At 33.3% G+C, this 24,285-nt stretch overlaps 3 protein-coding genes across 3 annotated transcripts; 1 reads left to right on the forward strand and 2 right to left on the reverse strand.

The window, feature by feature from the left end:
- The first annotated feature begins 132 nt into the window (after positions 1-132).
- Ctu1 (Cytosolic thiouridylase subunit 1) lies at positions 133-3,247 on the forward strand. The gene is made up of 4 exons (XM_068773728.1): positions 133-270; positions 345-884; positions 1,541-1,745; positions 2,483-3,247. Exons 1-4 carry the CDS (start codon positions 223-225, stop codon positions 3,094-3,096), a joined length of 1,407 nt encoding a protein of 468 aa, XP_068629829.1. The 5' UTR covers positions 133-222; the 3' UTR covers positions 3,097-3,247.
- Positions 3,248-3,764: 517 nt separating this feature from the next.
- Mul1 (Mitochondrial E3 ubiquitin protein ligase 1) lies at positions 3,765-10,671 on the reverse strand. The gene is made up of 6 exons (XM_068773763.1): positions 10,439-10,671; positions 9,673-9,830; positions 8,738-8,895; positions 7,186-7,459; positions 5,109-5,316; positions 3,765-4,114 (listed from the first exon to the last, which is right to left on the reverse strand). Exons 1-6 carry the CDS (start codon positions 10,553-10,555, stop codon positions 3,995-3,997), a joined length of 1,035 nt encoding a protein of 344 aa, XP_068629864.1. The 5' UTR covers positions 10,556-10,671; the 3' UTR covers positions 3,765-3,994.
- A 1,637-nt stretch (positions 10,672-12,308) lies between these two features.
- Positions 12,309-24,045, reverse strand: pea (ATP-dependent RNA helicase pea). Its single transcript, XM_068773464.1, has 13 exons — positions 23,913-24,045; positions 21,509-22,338; positions 20,944-21,105; positions 19,881-19,985; positions 19,039-19,185; positions 18,168-18,680; positions 17,597-17,844; positions 16,262-16,928; positions 15,300-15,440; positions 14,384-14,536; positions 13,472-13,797; positions 12,922-13,101; positions 12,309-12,593 (listed from the first exon to the last, which is right to left on the reverse strand). Exons 1-13 carry the CDS (start codon positions 24,004-24,006, stop codon positions 12,371-12,373), a joined length of 3,789 nt encoding a protein of 1,262 aa, XP_068629565.1. The 5' UTR covers positions 24,007-24,045; the 3' UTR covers positions 12,309-12,370.
- Positions 24,046-24,285: the final 240 nt, after the last annotated feature.

Genomic DNA, 24,285 nt, shown 5'->3' on the forward strand with positions numbered 1-24,285 from the left:
CTTTGATTAAATAAGAAACGTTAAAAACTCAAGAAAGCAGCTGTCAAAGATTATTAAACAAATATAAACCTTACTGTCACGACATAAAGCTTTTATCTTTTATCAGTATAATACGGACTTACCCATGTTTTCTTATATTTGAAGGTTAAGTTTTAATAAGTGTTTTATCCTAATTAATTGTGATAACTTTTATATATACTCTAAATTGTGACTGAATTGAATATGCCTATACCTTGCAAAACAGGATGTGGGAAAAATGCAATGCTCAAGGTATAAAATTTATTATTTTGGTACATATAAATTGTATAATAAACAATTAATACTGATTGTGGTATAAATTTTAGCGACCTAAAACAGGTGATGCGTTGTGCAAAGAATGTTTCTTCTGGGCATTCGAAAGTGAGATTCACTTCACAATAACAAAAGCTGAATTGTTTAATCGTGGTGACTCAGTGGCGGTGGCTGCGTCAGGAGGGAAGGATTCCACTGTTCTCGCGCACGTTTTGAAAACTCTGAACGAACGCTACGACTATGGGTTGAATCTTATGTTATTATCTATTGATGAAGGCATCACAGGTTACAGAGATGATAGTCTAGAAACTGTGAAGAGAAATCGTGATGACTATGGAATGCCTTTAAAAATTTTGTCTTACAAAGATCTCTATGGTTGGACCATGGACGAAATTGTCGCACAGATAGGTAGGAAAAACAACTGCACCTTCTGTGGCGTGTTTAGAAGGCAAGCTTTAGATAGAGGAGCAGCTCTATTAGGAGTGAAGTGTATTGCTACTGGACATAACGCCGATGACATTGCCGAGACAGTTCTTATGAATGTTTTAAGAGGGGACATTGCCCGTCTGAAACGGTGCACTGCTATAAGTACAGTGAGTATCTCAATTTTAACACAAATTTATGTATATGAATAATACATTTAAGTAAATCTTAAACACAATAACTATGTTATTATAAAAACCACAGCATTACTTTTTATGTAGCAGCTGTTTACCATTGGACTGCAAAAGTCATAATTGTAAGATTAGTGTTTGATGTCAACTCAGATTCCATGGGTTTGAGCCTGTAGGGTGGTAGACAGATGACGCCTAGCCTTCATCCTCTTTAAGGTAGCTTGAGTAGAGGTAGTTTGAGGGTACTTGAAGATGCCATGTTTAGAGCCACTAGATATTACCATTTTATCCAATAGAGAGGCTGCCAAGCCTATGTCCATGGAGTGACTTCCCACAGGGGTCTCAAGGTGTTTTTGGGCAGTCACTCATTGATAAAACAGCTTATTGTACCTGAGAAGGCAGAACCTTGGTTTGGTTGGTTGCTTTTGCTAATATAACTACTACCATTTTAGACCTGTTTCTTTATGAATTTTTTTTTTTTAGTAATTGTTATGGTACACAAAAAAGTGAAAATAAATGAATAAATTAAATAATAAATCTTTTCAAGTTTGCACATAAGCTTACATTGAGATAATTGTTAATATTATCTTTTAAAACAAACTGTTTTATTGATATTTTTTTTATTTTTAATTCAGGGCAGTGAAGGCACAATACCAAGAGTAAAACCACTTAAGTACACTTATGAAAAAGAGATAGTGATGTATGCACATTACAAAAAGTTGGTGTATTTTTCTACCGAGTGTGTGTTTGCACCAAATGCTTACAGGGGACATGCACGGGCACTGCTCAAAGACATGGAGAAGATAAGACCTACTTGTATTATGGATATAATATATTCTGGTAAATTTAAATTTATACCTTTTTTTTAACTTGCTCTCACCTGCATGCTTTGTGTGGTTCAAATATTGAGAAGAATACTATATTTTGTTATCTAGCTTCATAAAGTTTCATATTTATAACAGTCTTTAGTTTATTTTTTTAAGCAAATGCCACTTCAACCTCCTTTGCAAGTAGATTTCTTAAAACACATTCATAACTGACCTTTACTTCACAAAAGGAAAATTCCTACAAAATTTCATGTTTCTTAACTAGTTCTGGAAATATTATGATCAGTTAGTATAGGAAATCTCTTGTATGTATAGGATTATCGGTAATAGGAGAAAAAGCTTTAAAGAATTAAATGTATAACTCATTTGTCAAGCAAAGAGACTTAGTGCTTTTACCACCTACCTGTATAAATTGATTGCTCTAAAATATGTTACATTAATTTATTTTTTTCTATTGGGAAAGACCAATAATTTTTTGCAGTAAAAAAGCTCTATTCCTGCATAGATATTAAATGGTATTTAATTTTAATATGTTATCTATATTTTAAAAACACATTTTGGTAATATGTATATATATTTATACTAATGTTATAATAACATTATTTATTATTTCTGTAACCATTGATTTTTGGATAGAGTGTACCATATGTGGTAGAAAATTCAATTCAATCCAATTATTCCTTTAAAGCTTTAGCACCTATGAGCAATCACTCTGTATATAGATTAATGCAATTGATGATATTTTTCCAGGAGAGACAATGGCTATAAAGGAAGAAGTGACTCTACCATCACAGCGGATATGTACTAGATGTAAATTTGTTTCCTCACAAGAGGTTTGCAAAGCTTGCGTTTTATTAGAAGGCTTGAATAAAGGCCTACCGAAACTAGGAATTGGCAAAAGCTCAAAAGCAAAGAAGATGCTTGAAGAGTATAATGCAAAGAAATCAAACCAGGATGTACTCAGTGAAGCTGTGAAGGAATTAGAAAATGATAGTCAGATTGTTGCTAACACAACTACAGAAAACTGTAATTCTAAATTATGTAAGAGAAATTGTAAAAGGGTTGATAATAACAGTGATGGTGAATCTAAAAAAAATAAATGTAATAATAAATGTTCAAACAAAAGTGATAGGACTATAGTGTGTACTGACAATCCTAAAGTTAATATTTTACTCAAAGAGTATAGTATTAATGAAAATAATTCAACTACCATAAATGGTAATGATGCGTCAGTAACCCCTACAAATCCTGACGAAGCCATCCATGACAGTTCTGATGATGAGGAACCATCTAACTTGGAACAGGAAGATGAAACCTGTTCAGCGTCTTGTGGTAAAATGGGTTCTTTACATATAGGATTTTGATAATAATGTTGTAAAGTTTATACTAGTAATTTATCAGGCAGTTCAGAAAGTTTTGTGATTAAAAACATTTATGCAATGCTAGCAAGTTATAATTAGAATGTTTGTACCATATTCAAATTTCCCTCCAAATTTTTTATTAGCCTGATGTTAATATTGTGTTATAAAAAATGGAACTGTATCAAGATTGTTTTCGCATAAATATTTAAATCCATGTCAAAACCGGAATAGTTATATCGACTTTTCTTATTTTTTTTTATATGACTACGCAAATGTTAACTGAAGAACAATAAAAAAAATGACTTGTTACGCAAGAAAGTGTGAAAAATTAAATTTTACAATTGCCATACTGTATTGGAAGAGTCCATAATATTTTATAAAAGCACCTTCCATTATCATATCAGCCAATTCACTCCAAGCTTAGGTTGTTGCAATGACCGGTCTTGAGCTTCCTGCATCCAGGGATTTCTCGCGACTTTGACAATGTCGTCTGTCTGTCAAATAGGAAGGGGCCCACGCACGCCTCATCTTCCGTTTCTAAAAACACATTCAGTAAACAAGAATTGTTTCGTTGAATTTTCATTTTCAGAACTATTTGTTGCAGATATTATATTTTTTTTATAATTATATTGTAAATAAAAGAACATATTTTTACCAAAATAGTCGTTTTATTTCATTGATTCTAGCACTATGGTTATAAATAAAGTAACAATTTTTTTTATCGTCTTAACAACGTATGTTGGATCGATCTTTTTCTTACTGTCTCTGCGTAATAAATAGCAGCTATCAACTCGTTACAATGACCCGTTTCCTCTTGAATGCTATAAATTTCAGCTATTTTAACAATAACAAAGCTATGTCTATTACAGGATTTATTTAGATTGTTATAGGTTATGTTGAATTAGGTTATAAATGCGGGCGCCCGGGATTCTATTTGTTCGCGGCAAATGGGACAGTTGTCTCTGATATTGTCAGAGCAGTCTTCACAGAGACAAACATGTCCGCACGGTAGTAATATTATCTGTGGAAATAAAATAACTTTTTAAAAAATATAGGTAATTCAGATTATTTATAAATTAAGCAGGCAATGAAATTTCTAACCAACCTAAAATAATTTCTTAAGCGAAACCGTTAAATAATAAGACAGATATGAATTTTGAAAAAAAAAATACAAAAAAAAATTCACGATCAAGTAATAAATAACACAGAAAACCAGCTTCACACTAATGCAGTATTATTTATTTTCAATCAGAATATAAAATAACCTCTTAATGCAGAACAGAAAAAAATCTACCTCTTAATGCATTATATTACAGTGTTACGGATTAAAAATACTTATTCCTACATAAGTGACTGTTGTAGTCTAAAAAAGCACGCGCTAAAATATACGCGTAATTGAGAAAAAATTTCAACCTCGATCAGGAGTTGGCAACCAACATTTTATAAAATAAAATCGTTCATAATTGCAATATAAGTTACATGTTATATCTTTGGGGGATATAATCGCCACGCATAGCAAGCTGGTTGACCAACGCTGTGTGGTAGTACATACCCGCAAAGGACGTTGCCAACCATCCTCAGGACATTTACGAACAGTGGCAATCGTATATAATTAAAGTACAAAGTGCGAATTATATAAGACTATCCCGGCAATCGAACCTGCTACCTACGACCGCATGTCTCAGTTCTCTCCCGCTGGGCTATCACTACCACTACTCACATTATTATAAAGATAAAGTTTTCTTTATGAATACCCATTGTTTTCATAAAATTTATTTGTTATTAACATATTCCATGCCATGTGGGGCGTTTTCGACCCCCTGTACTGACTTTTCAGGCTATTTGCAATTCTCATTGAAAACAATGGATTCTTAAAAAATTAAATCCCTTCAATTTTATTTGTAGCTTTTTCAAAATTTTGTAAATTATAATTTTAAAGTCTTACGATTCAAAAGGTTACCGACACATGACATAAACAGTTGATTTCACGTCAATTGTAAATAGGTTTATGTTACCTCCTTAGGATTCTCCGAGCAGACAACGCAAAGCTGCACTTCTGTGAGATTTTTCTCCCGCGCATGCGCACGTCGTTCCTTTCTTCCGGCCGCGAGCTGACGCTTCACGGAATCCTCCATCTGCCTGCGCTTGCGTCGCCGCAGGAACTTATACGCTATCCTACCAGACGCGAGCACCGCTACCGCGCCAAACACCACGAGCAGGACTCTATAAACATCATGTGACTGAAGATATAATGTCGGATATAATTATTGTAGACACATAAGGTAATCATTAAATTTGTCAATGAAGATGTATACGTGATTGTAGCTGCCACTTGAACCTTCATATTTTATCAGCCGCTTGCGACATAGGATGACAACTAATGTGCCGCGCGGCTGTAAGAACTTTCCAAGATATTACTCCCGCGTGTGAATAAATTGTCATGTAACTGACAAATTTAAACATTCCATAATGGATGCAATCCGTAATTTATTTAGAATAGCTAACCTCTCCCGCAGCGTATGCCTCTCTATTCCTCAATAACCTTTAATGTTATTATTATTTTTAAAAAAATGTACATAAAAATTACATATAGAATTATATTATTATTAAATATGGTTACAATCTACGTTTTCACAGATTATTTAAAATAATTCACACTTAAATTTCGTCATCAAACCTTATTTATATAATCTATATATCTGAAATCTGAATGTTTTGGTAACAATAAAAAAAAAATTAATGTACATTTTTGACACTTATGACGGGAAAATTAGCAAAACACTTTATTAATGACTGTATTGGATAATGCTATACCATTATTTAGCTTCATCAATGCGTAATACAAAAAAAAATAGTTCGAAACTTTAATGGGAGAGGCGTCTGATAACGAAAGAAAATATTTCTCTAGAATCCTCACAGACTTATTATTGAAAGCTGTATAAATATTATTTGATATTAACATTAGTGGCCTAAAGGTAGAGAGAGTTTTTAATACATATCTACCGTTCTTAACTACTAAATGCGTGTTTTATCATTGTAAACCCTTCATCGTGTCAGCTGATAAGTGCATACTGCGTAGCATAAGCGTCCCCCATAGAACCTCGCATTCAGCGATCATGACTATTTCGTCGGTCCAAACAGTAGCGCCTTTTCAAACCGCATCAATATCGGCTTGTTAACCTTTGTTATAAAAATCACACAAAACTTACACCTGGTTTATATATATACGCACATATACCACAAACCTTAACAACCAAGTTACAGCTGCCTAATATATTAACATTTTATTCAATATTAAATCACTGTTAAAACTATTTCAAATATAGTATATATATTATACTATATTTGAAATAGTTTTATACACCAATAAACAAAAAAAAAAAAAACAAATTGACAACTCACACAGTCGTCACGAACATGGCGCGAAACCCGCACTCGAATCAATTAATAGGACTCATTTAATCGATCGAGCTCAGGTCATTTCCATAACGAGGTTACGAAATAAAAATCGCAATGTGATCTATCGGAAACGAATGTCGTATACATTTTGAAATGTTTATATTCCCTGTGGTAATCATTACAATTTAATCAAAATATTTTTTGACACATCAAAAATTTAGACAGCACAGATGAGAACATAAATGATTTATAATATAAAATGACGAGTTGAACAAGGCGTTTACTTAAATATAAGTGTTATTTCCAATATAATTCTAGCGCAAAATTTTTTTTTTTAAAACATCCTTTGCGTCTATTACACACATACCTTTTGCATGTGATCGCTACAGTATCTTCTACACCAATAACCTGTATATTAACCCACTTGAAGGTTTGGGTCAGGGAAGAACCAAGCCACTAAGACTATTAATATAAATTGACAATAAGCCTAATTAGGCATATATATATATATATATAAATATATATATATATATATATATATAAATTTATGTGTGTATATATATATAAATGCACATAAATTTTATGCAAATGTCTAAAGATGTTGGTAATGGGCAACAGTAGAAAATTATGATTATAACATACTTACATATATGGCAACACTAGGTAAAATTTGATTCCATGAGATAAACTCACCGTAAGAAATCCCTGGAACTCGCGAGCCTCTTTAACAGGCTAGACTTTGTAGCAGTTGTCAGGTATAGGGGTAATCCATCTTTGGGCGGTTGTATTTTAAGGGCACCAGTTTGGGTTCTACTTAGTTCTCCGATCGCCGTGATGTAGGAACCATCCCTCAGCATCTCCTCCATTGTTTGAAGGCCCCGCTGTCGCACGCCAGAGAAGAATCCCCACACATGGTCGATGACACCCGGAGACATTGGTTCAAATTTATCAGATATAACATCCAGGTCTGAAAGTACCACATTAGAATTCTTCTATTGTATAAACACTAACTTGAGTTAAGTTGACAAGATGAAATAAATATTGTTGTTTTGGATATAACATATTCTATCATTTGTGGAGTATTCTCAATATCTTCCTATGAAAAAGGAAATACATTTGTCTTGACTCAAAAAAAATTTTCTCTACAAGGTATATGTAGCATAATATATACATATATTAAATAAAGAGAGTGATTAAAAATTACAAACTGAAATTTTAAAACCTTCAAATGACTAGAATCATAGCTCCTTAATTTTTTTTAACCTAATCTTGTTACAGTTTCAATATTTAATGCTATACGCAAAACTTTTAATATACATAGTCATCGTCATTTCAACCCACTACAAGGCAAAAGGACGCCTTCAAAGATGCCTAGGAAAGGATATATTACGAACGCCACGCTTGGTACGCGAGTTGGCGATCGCAGCATATACCATGCTACAGAGGACGTTGCTACCAAACCTCTGGAAACTTGTCTGTGAGCAGTGGCAGTCCTATATAATTAATGCACAAAATATGAATTATGTGACATTGTAGCTCTGGAACTTTATAAGACAGGCTATGCCCCGTACACCAATACCTCACTTTGAGTCATAGTTGTGTTCCAAAAAAACCCGTCGCGAAATGATTTAACATTTTCCAGGATAATAAATGCGAAAATACTACTTTTTAAAAAGAAAATTGAATAAAGCAAACACTTAAAAAACCAAAATAATATTTAATTTTTTTACATACAAACAAAAACGTAATCATATTCAATTAAAACTTAATAAACTGTTCAAATAATTTATGAAAAATAGAATTAAAATTAATCATGTCCACAGTGGCTTTGGCAATTGGTGGAGGTTTGGAAAAAAAAAACGCAACACAAACATTACAAAAAACTACATAAATGAGACTGAATTCTAAAATTAGCAAAACAAAGTGAAAATAAAACCATTAAAATTGCGTTGATTTTTAGTTAGAAAGGGAATCCCCGAGTTTGGATGGCATGACTCAATTAGAAAAGTGATGCCATTTAAAAAAAAATTATAAGACTCAAACCCAAAACAATGCAACTTCAAAAATCTAAGGACACACACTGAAAATTAGTACTGATTAAGCAGCGACGTAACTTCCTGAAAACGCAAAATGAAACGACGCAAAGCGAGGTATTGGTGTATAGTGTTTTGTTAAGCTGTATGTTTAATTGTAATTTCTGATGATACATAAATAAAAATTATTATAATATTTTATTAAGAAATACCTAATAACTCTGCAGCCAAGGCATCCATCACTTCAATACTGTACTTTCCATTGTTGAGCACAAAAGGTGTTGAATTACACACTTCATGGATGGTACGGGTCTGATCAGACCAGAACCCAGCTGAAGTTCTTGCAATAACATGTTCTTTTATTGTTAATCTGTAAATTTATTATCATATTTACTGGTAATATTTAGTAATGTCTTCATACTTTTATGTAAAAATTTTAGTGTTGTCATATTCAAAATGACTTTTAACACTTTAAACAACATTAGTGCAATAAATAAAACGAATAGTGTTATACAATTTGCAACATTTCATCACGGTATATTCTGGTGTCTATGATGCTGTTTACGTTTTTAAAGTTTGTATTCATATCATGTCTGGGAAATACAATATTTCTGTTTGTATTCTTAATTAAGTATATTATTAATAGAAGTATTTATAAACAAATTAAGACATAATAGACATAATATATAAAGTTTAAATTCATATTCTCTTTTTATAAACTTGTTCTGTAAAACATGGAATATTTGATTAACACATGGATTAGCATGCATGCATAGCATGGATTTGCACATGCGCGGATGTGTCTGATTACAGGTTTATAGAGGGTCACTTTATTTGATAGAAACATTTAACTGCTGCTTTTTAACAATGGACAGAGGAGGCCTAGAACAAAGCTGCCTTTACACACAAATACATTGACTATGGGTTTAAGTTACCATACCATGGCACATACTGTTAATGACTGTGATTGGATTGGGCAGAGGGGAGAGGATGCACTATGAAAAAAGCATTGTTGCGCTTTTGGTGGGATGAGATATTATAACATCTCCGGGAACTTTGTTAATTTGAATAATCTACCCAAGTAGAGATTATGTTTTTTGAGCAGCTAAGACTAATGTGCAGCATAGTTTTATTCTGTAATACACACCTCTGTATAACTCCAGTTACTGTGCTATTGTAACTACTGACAATTGGGTTTCCCAATGGCTTCACAAGACCCCTTATCACAACATAAGGTACTGTGTTGTTTGGATACTTGTTGATCTCTTTATTCAATGTTGAGTCAATATCAAGAATTGGAGCAGTCTGCAATGATATAATTGTTAATAAAAATACAAAAAAAAATGGTTAAAAAACATGTAAATACCAAAAAAAAACAGAAAGTTTATATACATTAAAATGTAATTTAGATTTCTCAAACAAATTATTATATTTATTTATTTATTATATTTATAGTTATTAGCAAGTAAATTACAATTTGTGTTCAACCATATAATATCAATAACTATATAATTTCTGACATATATATTGGATAAAAAAAATAATTGAAAAGCATTTGTTATTGTGCTTTTAATATGTTTAAATTTTTACTAACGAATTTTTTTTTGATTTTTTAACAATAACGAACGATTTTAAAGATGTTTGATATTGATTGTTAAAGATGGGTATTAAAAAATATATTCTTTATTATTTTTTATATTTAAAAATTTTACTTTTATAAATCTTTACGCCAAGGTGCAAATATGATTAGAAATCATTTTTTTAAATGGATTCAGTATAAAGAGGTAATCACGGCTAGGTAAAATAAGAATTGGATGCTATAAAATAATGAAAATGTCAAAAAAATTAATAGTAGTATACACATGAAGACAACTATCTGGTCTAGGATAAACTAGTAAATATTGAGAAATAACCTGCAAGGCATTTAAGATGTGTTTACATTTGCTCAGCTGTTTAACGCAAAAACCTAAAATGAGGGAGTCGATCCCGAGGATAACAGTCTCGCCTATTACTTCCGAAAAAAAATCCATGTTGAGGTTTTAGTCAAAAACTATTTTAATTATAAACTTTTCTTTAGAATTCATTCAGTCCCAATTGTTTCAAGACATCCTTTCTAAAAATAGATACGAGTGTTACAAAACTGACTGTGAAACCTTGACAGTTAGCATATTGTCCGTCACAGTGACATGACAACAGAAATATTTCGTTCGGAAAGTAGTGTTTAATTTTAAATAGTAACTTTTCAAAATACTAAGGTTAAAGATATCACTTATTCTTTGACAGTATAATTTATAAGAATAACCAGAAATTTGTATTCTTACGGAATTTTTCTGTACTGTTTATAGCTTTCGTTTACAATTTATTTAATAACTCATTACACTAGGTACAAAAGTTTTACTACCTTTACTAAATGTAACAGCAAACGATATTTTATAATACAAACATGTATGCAGTGATAATGTAGTAAATAAGTGTAGCGAATAAATTAAAATCCCAGTTAGATTACCAAATGACGCACAATTTATGTGAAAAATAACATTGCCTTTTCTCGCAAAACTTACTTTCTGTTGATTTTCTTGCTGCTTGAGCTGAGTTAACGGTGCGGAAGGGTAAGTAAAAACGTCCATCAGTACTTACGTATTAACGCACGGTTGCCAGAAATGCTGTGCGAAGTCACCGTATGACAAGCAGCGCTAATGTGCTAATAAAGAGTAATCTAATTATTGGGACGCGGACGCAGCTATATTTTGGATTCATTGTTTGTTTGCTGATTTTTGACGCCATGTTTTAGTGCTACGATAATGTGTATTTTGGATTAGCCTAGCAACAGAACATGGTCTTGTTTAATTTTTTTCAGGAATGAAATATTGTACCAAAAAAACGAAAATGTACCCATTGTTTTAGAAATGTAATTTAATACGTACGCTGCGGTGGCGTTAAACCGTTAACATGATCGTCATATAAAAATGCGAATTTCCCGCTCATAAAATGTTACTCTTACCTCTTAAACAATGTGTGCCACCTACCAGTTTCTAGGCCCACTACGTTTATATTTTAAATTTCATAGTTAACAAAAATAGACCGCTAAAAGTAAAAAAGTAAATAGGTTTTGGATAGTGATGTTATCATACTAAAACATGCAATTTAGTCCATTTAGTAGTTTTTAGGAAGATAATGTAGTAATGATGAACATCAAATGTGCCCCTAAGTGTATGTTCTCACTGAAAAATATATAAATACTTACAATTTGTGGTAAAAAAATTGTTTTATTTTAACTATATACTTATTCCTGCAAAGACCTTAAAAAGATCGTTTGTCCACTTCATGGTCAGACATCCTATTCTGCACTTGACGGTCCGTGTTCTTCAACCCAGAACCTTAAGGCCCCAGTCGCTGACTGTTCCATTTAGTGGCATTTAAAGTTTTTCAAGATTGGAAGTATGAAATTGTTAGGGAAAAACTTACATTTGCGACCTCCAATATTTTGTATTGGTGGATTATGACCTTTACAATTTGTAAGAGGCTTCTTACACATACCCACATAAAAGCATAACATCATCAATAAAAAATATAGACAAAAAAATAAGTCACGAATTTTATTTTTAGGTGTAATTAGGTGTATTTATGTAGCAAATCCAACTTGCCAATTTGCTGGGCATTGTCAGTTACACTTTTAATTCTATCTCATAGAGAAATCCCAAGCATAGCACTCTCTATGGCTTTGACTAATGATGATGAATATATGCTTACTCGCTCTATATGTAAAAGAGAGTTTTGCTTTTGTAAGATCAAATTTATTTCTATACTTAAATATAACAACACATTGTCCTTTAACTATGTTATGATTAGTTTCTTCTTCTCCTGACTCTCGATATTCTCCAAGCATTCGGCTCCTCGTATTTATTGTAAAGAGGTTCTAATCTCTGGTTCTTCTTGAACTTGGACAGTTTGGTTGGGTCGGAGAATTTGAAGAAGGCTGGGGCAAACTCGACGAGCCACTTCGGGTCTATTGTGGTCACTTCGCGCATATATTCTTTGGTTGTTTGAACCAGTTCGTGATAGATAACCCTGTTAAACAAAAAGAGACAACATTTAAAATCTATTTTATTTTAATCTGGCATTGATAGTGCCATATTTAAAAAAAAACACAAAATGTAATCATTACGTGGAAAGTATCTAAAGTTCTCTTTCTTAATAAATATTATTATAAATTGTAGATGTACAAATTAACATACAACAACATAAAATACTGTTTTTTATTTAATACATATTATGTTTCTGTTTTTGAAATGTAGTTTTAAATTTTCTAAATTAAAATTACCCACATGATTACTATACTAATGTAGAAGGAACTATAATGTGGGTAATATTATAAATATTTTTTTATATGACTAACCATTCCGGTTGCCTGTTGAACAGTGCACTAGATGGATGAATGTAGACAACCTGGCTGTCTACCAAGGTCCTGTATCCTTCCTGTGGATCCTTCTTAGCGGCATTCCTGAAGAAACCTGAGCAGACGGTCTTTTGAATCCGAACTGTGTTTTTGCCCGCAGAGACCACATCCAATTTGTGTCTGAAAAAAAAATACCGTGAATAACTCTGAAATAAGTAACCATTTAACTTAATACGGTTGCAATATCAACTGAGAATATAAAATATCTAAAAAAAAATTAACGGCTTCAGAAATAATAAATATCACAACTGTAATATGGTTAGAAAAAAAGTGTTTTCAAAATTAGGATCACTACATGTCCTAACAGGCTGTGTATTGCCACAAATTGTTGGCCTGTGGCATTGCAATAGAATTTTTTTAGAGTGATTACTTTATACAGGGTGATAGGAAATAGGTGTAAAAGCTTTAAATTGAAGCCTTTGATAGATGCACTCATTCATACCTTTAAAACTTTTATACCTATACCAATCATCCTGTATATGAAACATACCTGTCCATAATACCCAATAGCTGTTTTCGCACGTCCTGTGCCCTCTTGAGAGTGCGGATCTGCACAAAGTTCTCATAGCACCAGGCGTTGGAGAACTTGTTGTTTCGCCAGCTGTTATAAACGGCCAGGAGTGTAAGATGGTCACCCTCCGGCTGGTTGAATTTAGCTTTCTTCTGGTCAGCCAGCGCCTGCTTGTCCTTGGGACGGTAGAATACGTTTTGGACGCTCAGCATGGAGACAATGGTCAGAATCTCGTCCGAGCACTGCAGTGCCACTGACATGATCAATATCTTCGATAAGTTTGGTTCCAGTGGAAATTCGGCCATCTGAAAATTATATGGTATATGTAATATCATGACTGTCCCCAAACTATATTAAAAAAACATTATCGGAACTTGAACAATCTAGAACCAAGAATTTATACTTTGTGCGACATTCACAAACCTGCACAACATCCACATAAAAAGAGTTCACAAGTTGCCGCTGAGAGATGAACTGTTTATCAATTTTGGTATTACTTTGGTAATGTAATAATATATAATGTAAAGGATGAATTATTACATTAAAATTACAAGATTAAAAAACACACTTTACATAAGCTCAATTTAACACCACCGTTTAAAATTCACGATTTTAAATTCTAAATTTTATCCATTCTCATATTAATTGCAGGTGTCAATATAAAACCAAGAATGTACCCTTTTTTCTTTTTAATAAGAATAAGAAATATGTTTAACAATTACTATTTCTGCATTATATTTGACAATGTATATAATATTTAATAGTTTAAAATAATATAACTTTAATACGAAACTAGATATTTCATTTTAAAACATAAGTTCTAAATTTGATGTTAAATTCAAATGAACACTTATTTTTCTAAAAGGGTATACCAAGTTTTTTATTTCCTACCCTTCGACCAAGTCTAGTGAGCAGGCCCTCGGAGTCGAGCGCCGACAGCGAGTGCAGCTGCTCCAGGGCCATGATGAGTGACTCCACAGGAGGCGCGTCCATGAAGTCAAAGTGTAGGAGGTCGTTGATGCCCATGGTCTTCAACTGCAGTACCTATAAATTATATTACTGGTTACAATTTGCTTCTCCTTCCTAAAGGTACAGTGGAATCCTTCATTTTCATGACAAAATTACATCACCAATTTTCTGGTTTCTTATCAGTATAAGGAGGCAAAGGAAAACAAAGGGTAAAATATTAAAACGGAATTAACCTAAAATTATGATAGAAATATTTCAATCCATTTGCGTTTAAAATTGTAGTGAATAACATTTGAATCGATATGAATTGTGATATTGTAACTTTTTAATAAGAAAAGACATCAGCATGGAAATTCAACAATATATGCCGCCTTCAGTATTTGGATGCAGGCTGCTTCTAATCAGTTTTTATTCATGAGCGAAGCCTGTTCCAGCAGTGAACTTCCTACAGCTTAAATGATAATGATTGATTACGATTCTTAATGAAATGCTGTAAATTACAGAGTTAGAGTTTGTAAAATATCGAATCAGAAATGAGAATATTAGAGGAAGAACCAAGGTGACCAGCGTAAGTTATAGAATTGATCATCTGCTGAAACCTTCTCAAGTGGCGACCACAAGCCGGCAGACCCAGCATGGGCAAGCTCCCCATTTGGTAGACCGACTAAATAGTCAAAGTCACTGGAAGTCGCTGAATGCGGGCATGGTGGTCCATAGATCACCATGCCCGCATTCAGCGACTTCCAGTGACTTTGACTATTTAGTCTCTATGTCTTGAAGTGTGGGTCTATTGGCTGACATGGTGATGATTGGTAATTGAGATGAGTGTGGTACGCACGGTGGTGGCGAGATTGGTGCGCTGTATCTCGGGGACAGGTGTGGGCAGCATCTCGTCGCGGTAAGCTCGTTCAGTGTACAAGCGGTAGCATTTGCCTGGTCCCGTGCGTCCAGCTCTCCCAGCGCGTTGCTTTGCGGCCGCCTAGACATAAAAGTTTATTTTTTTCGTAAGTCAAATTTTAAATTTTAAAAAGGTTACCCAATTAGTTTAGTTTACCCAGACACATTTACAATACCTGCAAAAATGGGTTTATTTAATCTGTTGTTCCAAAAAGAACATGTCTTGAATAAACATAATTATAATACTTCTAATCGATTTAGGCGTTACTTTGCGGAAGTCCATCCTAAGTGAGAAAAAGACTAATATGTAGCTACTTCGGCAATGTAGCAGTAGTCGTGAAATAAATTAAAATTACTCCTGAGGATGCCCCGTGGAGGGGTGAAACACGTGATTTAACGGTGGTAGTTGTGTAATTAGCATTGTTTGCCGCAAGCACATGTATCAGCGGGCTGGCGGGCGGTGCACTTTATTGCACGACTACTGCTACATAGCAGAAGTAGCTATATATTAGTCTTTTTCTTACTTATAATACTTCTATTGAAAATGATAATTTACAATTTTTTGTGATGAGATTATATTGATATAATTGAATATAGGGAGTAAAAGCTGTACAGAAGTGAATGCAAAGTTCATTTGCTGATCTAATTATTGATAGATCCTATCCAAAAAAGAAATTAAGGAAGTAAATTAATGTAACATTTTTTAAAGTGATCCCTTTATACAGGTGGTTAGAAATAGGTGGAAAAGCTTTTTGCTGACAAGCTACACATTTACCTCTTTTTAGCTTTTACACAGTCAATTTCTTGCCTATACTTGTCATGTAAGGGCCAGTCATATTTAAGTTTGAGCTGCGCTCGCTGGAAGATTAATTTTACTTTAGACATGACTTAAAATAACCATACCTGAGAAATCGGAGTTACAACCAACGAATCCATTCCGGTCTTCGAATTGTAAACTTTTTGCTTCACAAACCCTGGATCCACCACATAGTATATTCCGTCAATAGTTAGGGAAGTCTCCGCTATGTTAGTGGCTATCACAACTTTCCTCGAGCCTGGCGGTGCAGGTTCAAATATCCTTGTTTGCATCTCTGAAGGCAACGCTGAGTAAACAGGCAAGATTATCAGCTCGGGTACATCTGGACCCAGTGACTTCATTCTCTCATAAAGAATCTCACACGCTGTGTCAATCTCCTCTTGACCCGTCAAGAATAGAAGTATATCTCCTGGTGGTTCTCTTAGATGTATTTGCATTACTGTAATAAGTGATGCATCCAAGTAATCAGTCTCCGGTTCTTTTGTATATAAAACTTCTACAGGGAAGGTTCTCCCTGGTATCGTGAAGATTGGAGCTTCAAAGAAGTATTGTGAGAACTTTACAGCGTCTAATGTAGCTGATGTGACAATTAGCTTCAACTCTGGTCTCTTCTGTACCGCTTGCTTTAAGAGTCCGAAGAGTACGTCGGTGTGAATGGTTCTCTCGTGGGCTTCGTCCAGCATGATCACTGAGTAGCTTTTGAGGTCTAAATCCATCAGACACTCTCTGAGTAACATACCGTCTGTCATGTACCTGCAATCAACATTTAGGTAAGCTGTATTATGACCCTGAACAAAATTATAGGGAAACAAAACCTATTCAATCAACTCCAACAAATATAATTATAAATATTTAGTAGAAATTTTAAAATCAATTTTTTATCATTAAAATTATGTTATATTTAGCCAAATTCAATTATTTTCGAAAGGATCTCGAGTTGCGACCACGAGCAGGTAGATGCATGTGAAGGCCCCCCAATAGGTGGACCGACATAGTCAAGGTCATGGGAAGTCACTGAATGTGGGCAAAACAAGACCGGACATCGTGGTGATCTTTGAGAGAGACATGTGCCTTGGAGTGGGAGTCAATCATTTGAAAAGAAGAATCATTCTTTATTTAAAACTAATAAGGAGCGACACAATCATGATGCCGTCTTCGGCATCTGATTTTACTGATGATCGAGGCTTAATGATGCATTCAATGAAGATAGTTTATGAAAATGGAATTAATGATAAAATTCTCTCATTATTTTTACCACAACCAACTTAGATCAGTTTGGCTGAATTGACTTAGCTCGGGACGCTAGGACCCCAGAATAGGCACTACCATTCCATAATAAAAATAGCCTTTATTCAATGACATTAACTAACATTATTAGTATCAATATTATAGCAGTAGCAACAGTGCGGTATAAAACTCACTTAATAATGGTCTCTGGACTGGTGCAGTCTTCAAAACGTATAGTGTACCCGACCTCCTGGCCGAGCCGACAGCCAAATTCTTCAGCAACGCGCTTGGCCACGGACATGGCAGCCACTCTGCGAGGCTGGGTGCAGGCAACCTTGCCGCGAGCAGCCAATCCACATGCTGCCACATACTGAGTCATCTGGGTTGTCTTCCCTGACCCAGTCTCTCCAATCACTATCAAAATCTGGTTGTCAGCCACTGCCTGTAACAAACATGGATATAAATTATCAAAATAATTAAGGCTTACTGCATTTAAAGATATGACTGACAGAATATACTCAAAAAAAGGTTGTATTTTATATATATCATAATTGTACATATTATTTTTTACACCAAAATAATAAATCTATTAGGATAATATATACACATATCATAAGATAATTCGTATATTGTTAATGGAGGGAACGATTTTTTTTTACTTTTTTTCTATTAACAGAAGAAACTGTAAAGTCAACCACAGTACATTACAGTGTATAGTGTGAAATAGAAAAAAAATAGTTTAAAATTACAGAACAAAAAGTTTACCTTTATCAACTCATCTTTCAGTTTATAAATAGGTAATGATTGCCTTTGCTCTAACAGAGACAAATTAGTCTTTTTACCAAAAGAAGATTTCTTCCCCCCAATTACGTGCTTCTTCCATTCTGGAAGATCCTGCGGAGTTACACCAGATCCTCTCATATTGGCTGCCAAAGTTCGACCATCAGATTCGGGGAGTGGATCTATCCAGTTCTTGTTTAATCCAGTTGGAAGGCTTTCCATTTCCTGTTCTCTTTGCAACATCTTCTGTTCCCTTCTTTCCTTTGCTAGAGCTGACTGCATCATTGCCGCCTGTGCAAGTGAACCGTCTGGATTCTTGACTATTCTTACTGGAGAAAGGTCATGAAGCGCACGGCCGTGACCTTGTAAAAACGGTGGTTCTTCTTCTACCAACTCGATTTCTATATCGGCTTCACCATCTTCATCTTTTGGCAGAAGACCAGTCTCTTCATCAAAGTCTGGCAATTCACTTTTATCAATAACACCCGAGGAAATCATCTGTGAAATTTTTAAAAATGTATTACATATTCTTTAAATAATATAAAATTATTTTTAAAAGTGTTTCGTTTATATATTGCTAATATTATCATATTCATCTTAGATAACAGCGGGCAGCCTACACAGCATGCAGAACAGATGAGCACAGGGGCATGAAGGCTCTAGTTTGAAGAACACGGACCTGAGGGTGCAGCATATAACATCTGTCTATAAGATGGATAGACCACCTGGTAAGGTCGTTGTAAAAGTCACGCTGTTGACTGCTTTCCACTGGTCCTGTTGGATATACATGTGGGAGGCTCCCTGTTCAGCAGTGGACATCCTGTGACTGGTATGATGATGATTTAGCAAATCTTACCTGTTTGATCTCCCACCGTTCAGGGCTAGAGATCCTAGTGACACGTTTACGGCTGGAGTCTTCATCAGGATCAAGATTCCCTTGTAATCCTGCTAGCACGGTTGCAGCTGGAGCTGGACGGTCAGGGTTACGACCCTCACGTTCCGCCTGCAAATGGTATACTGTTAATACTGTTCTTAATCAGTCTTCAACTTTAGACAAAATTCACAAAAACCCATTGAAGGAATATTCCTTATCAGTGTCTGTTATTTTATTGGAACACAATAAAATTGAAATATTTAGGTTTGTTAACGCTAATCAAATTTATGTTATACTAGCTGTACCCACGACTTCGTCCGCGTGGAATTTAACATAAAATGTATTAAGTTTATTTTTTCGTTATTTTTACAATATTTCTAAAATATAAGTAACAAAAGTTGATTACAACAGCTATCTACTAGTACAAGTTCAGTCATTTCAGAGATTACAACCGAAACAGATGGATAGAAAGACAATAATAATAATTTTAAAAAACGTAACTGATGTATGTACTGATGATGATGTGTTTATATATATATATATATATATATATATATATATATATATATTTAAATAATATTTAATTTATTTGTATAGATCGGTGTTTTAACAAAAACTTAAAATAACAAACCGAAATTAAAATAAGAAATAATTTTAATAAAGAATTTGTGATGCATTTAATGCCCCAGAAAAAAGAAGAGTTAAAATAATTTTGAGTAGATTTTCGAATTTCCCGCTTTCATCAAATTACCCACCTATGGAGCGTGGGCGCCATGTTAGGAAACACTGGTATAGATAATTATAGAAATATATTTTTACTTTACCTCTAAATGTGCATGGGACGTTGGATTGAGATCTTTTCCTGTTTCTTGGCATACATCCTTTAAGGTGAGAGATACTTTTTGACCTGTTATGGATAACACTTTTACCTGAAAATAAATTTAAACATAATATTGTAATACCTAAACATACAAAGAATGATACAAAAGAAATCATAACTTCATAAAATTAGTAATTTTTTTTGAAACTGTTGACGCAAAATGAGCGCAGCGCCCCTTGGTTAACATGTCGTCTCTAAATTATCGTATGATTTTAAACTTTCTACATCGAAAAAAGGTTGAAAATGAATTGTTTACAATTGTATCAAGAATATTGTATAAGTGTCCACAAAAAAACCGTCTGTTATTTTTGTGAGATATACAAAGATAAAGATAAAATAAATTTTATTTAACATCGGAGCTATGGACTAATAATAGGTCAAACATTAATCCCTGATGTTGTCTCGCTCGCATAGTGCCTACTCGCAGACCTGTGCTGGCTCACTCACCCACAAGTTGTACTATGCAAAATTTATAGATACAGTGGCAAATAATAATATAATAAATAAACCGAATGAAGCAAGAGAAGTGAAGAACAAAGAAGCGTAGGAACAATTCAAAAGAAAATTAAGACCCAAATCGATTAGCAACAATCGACTAGCAATATTGAATAGTGTTTCTTATATGTACAATGAACTTCGCAACAACCTATTTGCTACAGAACTTTTAACAGAACTCTTATTGATCAAATCAACACATTTTTTTGTAAATCTATAACATTTTTACTATATGTTTTGACTCTAATCTGCTTTGCAAGGTGTTATAATTGTGGAGACGAATCGGCAAGAAACTCCTAAAGAACTTCTCTGATCAGGGTGAGTTTAGGACCCACATAGCTTTAAGATGTAGGATGTTATTATAGTAGACCTCAAACTGATTAAAAACCTATTGAATTAAGTATTTCTGTTATTTTTTACATGACATATACAAGTGGTCACTGTATCGTCAGATAAGCAAATAATTCTTTATGAATAATAAAATTAATAAATTAACATATCTTTCGTCTTACCTTAACTTTATCACCTCTGGAGACAACATCAGACACATTAGTAACTCTTGCCTCGGAACGGAGTTGTGAAATATGAACTAAGCCTTCCCATCTCTTTCTCAAACCCTCCATTTGTACAAAACAACCAAAGGGAACAATGTTTGCTACTCTTCCAGCATATATCTGAAACAAAGGGTCTTATAACTTTTTATATAGATATAAGAAAATTTGATTATATAATATAACTTTAGTGACTCACAAAAGTTAGTAGTATCACAGGAAGTAAGAATAGTGTAAGTATGACTTTAGTTTCAATAATATACTTCATTTCCTTTCATTATAATGCCTCATATCATCATATTATAATGGTCAAATCAAGCAGTATTAATTTAATTATGAAAACATTCATACTAATTATAAAATATCTGTACATATCTTTAATATAAGACTACAATTCAATTTTTTTTTAAAATCAATCAACAGACAAACTAAACTGTAGACTAAGTCAGATTATATATATAGATATAGTCAGATATAGAGATACAAAGACAATTTGAAAAAAAATATAATAACAGCAATTATTTACCTTTCCTGGCTCTGGATCATCACTCATTTCTACTTCAGGACTTTTCTTTCTTGGTTTCTTCTCAAAGTCTCTATATCTATGAAAATCTTCCTTATGTCTTTCACGTGAATGAGACCTGGATTTTGATCTTCTACCTCTGGACTTAGATCTTCTACCTCTAGATCTGGATCTTCTGTCTCTAGATCTAGATCTTCTACCTCTAGACCTTGACCTCCTATATCTGTCTCTCGAACGTGACCTATGGCGATGCCTACTTCTGGAACGTCTTCTTTTATCTCTATCACGGTCTCTGCTTCGACTCCTGCGTTCAGGAGTTTTCTTTCTGTCTCTACTTCTGCTACGTTTTCTATGCCTTTCATGAGACCTGTCCCTTTTTATTTTAGTGTCACTATCTTCTTTGATAGAGATATCCTTTTTGTCTTCCTTTTTATGCTGGACATTAGAAGGAGCTAGAGCTTCTAACTCAGCCATTGCTTGTTCAATAACATCACCTCCGGATACTTTCGCTTTTGTTTCCTCCTTAAATAAATCTTTTGTGGTTATCCTTTTATTTTTATTTTCCTCACCTTCATCACTGCTTTCATCAGATGAAAAAACGGGTGGCTTATCATTAGGTATGGCTAATCCAGGGAATTTTGATGCCAGTGGATTAGAACCTGTACTAACTTTTTCATTTTTATCTACAGAAGCGCCAACAGGTTTCATATGCTGTATGATACGGAGCAAATTTGTCATAAAAGAGTCAGAAAACTCTGCCCCATTCTCAATGAGAGACTTTTTAAATGCATCAAAAGTAGGATTCTTGTCAGCTAAGTCGATTATAAATTCAGCTAAAAAGAAAAGCATATTTAATTAAAAATTAAATTTATATACTTTCTTAAAGGTTATTTATATATTCAATGGGCTCTTTATCATATTTCAATGTTCAACAGAAGGTAAGTACTGCCAGTTCTAAAATAATATATTGTGTATAGTTTAATAAATATCAACTTTTTTTAACCTATTCATCTTTAATTTATTGACTGACCTGAAAAAAAAATCTACAGAAGTGTATATGTTGTAAAAAATACAACATATTTTTTTGTAAGTCACAAATAGATATGCTAATGAACCTAAAAATAAATCTGTAACACATAGATATTCTTGCATATGTTAACTAGTTAGGTTCCACTGAATCTTTACAGAATAAATGTAATTAGGTAAGTGACTGTAACAAAAGAAGGGAGGTAGGTTATATTAATAATCTCCATCTTCTAACAAAAAGAACAGTGTCCCAAAATATATAACAAAACAAAACCTTATATATAAATAATATACATAAGGGCATAATATAAATATCACTTATAACAATATTTATAACACTTGATAACAGAACCTTATATAGTGTTGCAAACTAAGCAATCAGCAATTTTGAATAAGAATGGAAATTCAAAATGTTTTCCATCATTCTGGCAGTGTTAAAAATCCACAATTGTTAAATTTCTGATGTTTGCTATCAAAAAACTGAATTAATTGTATACTAACATCATCAGCATTATTGAAAATTTTACCATGCATGGGAAAAAAATGCAAGTGCAACTGTCCTCAATATAGATCTCATCAAATTCAACTGGATATTTGCATGGTTGAGCATTTCCAAGTGAAAAATCAACAGAACAAAATCAGTGAAGCCAATTTTGATACAGTCTTTCTTTCAAGGCTTCATTTCCAGATACTACACATAACTTCTTTTGTACTTGTATTGCATTCTTGCCTTTTAAGATGTAATACAATAAAAGAGGCCTGATTTAACAATCCTTTTATTCTGTTTTGAATTGGAATATAAAGAAAACTAAAGCAATAATCTACATTTTTTTTCTTAAATTAAATGTAAAACATTTATTTTGGTAAAAAAAGTGTGCCCAACTATAGACTAAATCAATAATCACTTAGTTGCCAACATAGTACATATCATCCATAATATATATCAGTGGATTAGTATATTTATTATACAAAAAAAATCTTAGTTAAGTCCAACTTCCGATCAACGCCGAATTCAATTTGAATGGGCAACATTATGGGAGCTCCAAAACATTTTCCTGTCTAAAATACTGCAATGCTCGAAGCCAGAGCAATCAATGAATGTTGGGGCGGAAAGTTTCTCGAATAGTGACTACGAGCCTAAGTCATAGTTAAGATCGCGGGAAATCGCTGGATGGACGAAGCGTTAAACAGGTCATAGTGGGAATCTTTGGGGAAGGCTTATGCATTGTAGTGGACGTCTACCGCCTGATAGGATAGGATGATGATACAAAACAGTGAATATAATAGCAGTATTTTGAGTTAAGAAACTTAAGTAATAAATACTTATGGCTATTACATGAACTAATTATTAAAAGCATGATGGTCTCACGAGTCAACTCACCTAGATCTTTGTCGTTCAAGCCTAAATGATTGTCCAATTCTGTACACACTTTAGATACTAAAGATAAATGTTCTAATTTCGCGACTTCATCCATTTTTAAATTTTATAATAAACATTAAATAATCGCTATACACAAAAACAAGCAATGTTCATGCATTGCTTTGCATTTGACAGCTTGACACAAACCAAATTGTCAAAATCACTAATATGTCATATTTGTCTAACATTTTGTTATTTTTTTTGTTATATTTTTTAATTGTTGTGAAATCATATCCTGAAATATTTATTTTAATCGTAAATATTTTTGATTACGTATGTTACCTAAAAATATAATATATAGAAATATATCTTTACGGTTATGACAATATTACTC

This window comes from Battus philenor, unplaced genomic scaffold, assembly GCF_028537555.1.
Source record: "Battus philenor isolate CCGP_79_NKW_IND1 unplaced genomic scaffold, ilBatPhil1.0.hap1 SCAF_6, whole genome shotgun sequence".
NCBI lineage: Eukaryota > Metazoa > Arthropoda > Insecta > Lepidoptera > Papilionidae > Battus > Battus philenor.

Excerpts from the sequence above, each read along its gene's own strand:
- Ctu1 (XM_068773728.1), top strand. The coding sequence starts at position 223 with ATGCCTATACCTTGCAAAACAGGATGTGGGAAAAATGCAATGCTCAAG. Across the intron at positions 271-344 it reads GGAAAAATGCAATGCTCAAG|CGACCTAAAACAGGTGATGC; the intron begins GTATAAAATTTA and ends TATAAATTTTAG. Across the intron at positions 1,746-2,482 it reads TATGGATATAATATATTCTG|GAGAGACAATGGCTATAAAG; the intron begins GTAAATTTAAAT and ends ATATTTTTCCAG.
- Mul1 (XM_068773763.1), bottom strand. The coding sequence starts at position 10,555 with ATGGATTTTTTTTCGGAAGTAATAGGCGAGACTGTTATCCTCGGGATC. Across the intron at positions 8,896-9,672 it reads GTAACTGGAGTTATACAGAG|ATTAACAATAAAAGAACATG; the intron begins GTGTGTATTACA and ends ATAAATTTACAG. Across the intron at positions 4,115-5,108 it reads GCTCGGAGAATCCTAAGGAG|ATAATATTACTACCGTGCGG; the intron begins GTAACATAAACC and ends TTATTTCCACAG.
- pea (XM_068773464.1), bottom strand. The coding sequence starts at position 24,006 with ATGGATGAAGTCGCGAAATTAGAACATTTATCTTTAGTATCTAAAGTG. Across the intron at positions 15,441-16,261 it reads TTGTAACTCCGATTTCTCAG|GCGGCCGCAAAGCAACGCGC; the intron begins GTATGGTTATTT and ends TTTTATGTCTAG. Across the intron at positions 13,102-13,471 it reads CTATTGGGTATTATGGACAG|ACACAAATTGGATGTGGTCT; the intron begins GTATGTTTCATA and ends TTTTTTTTTCAG.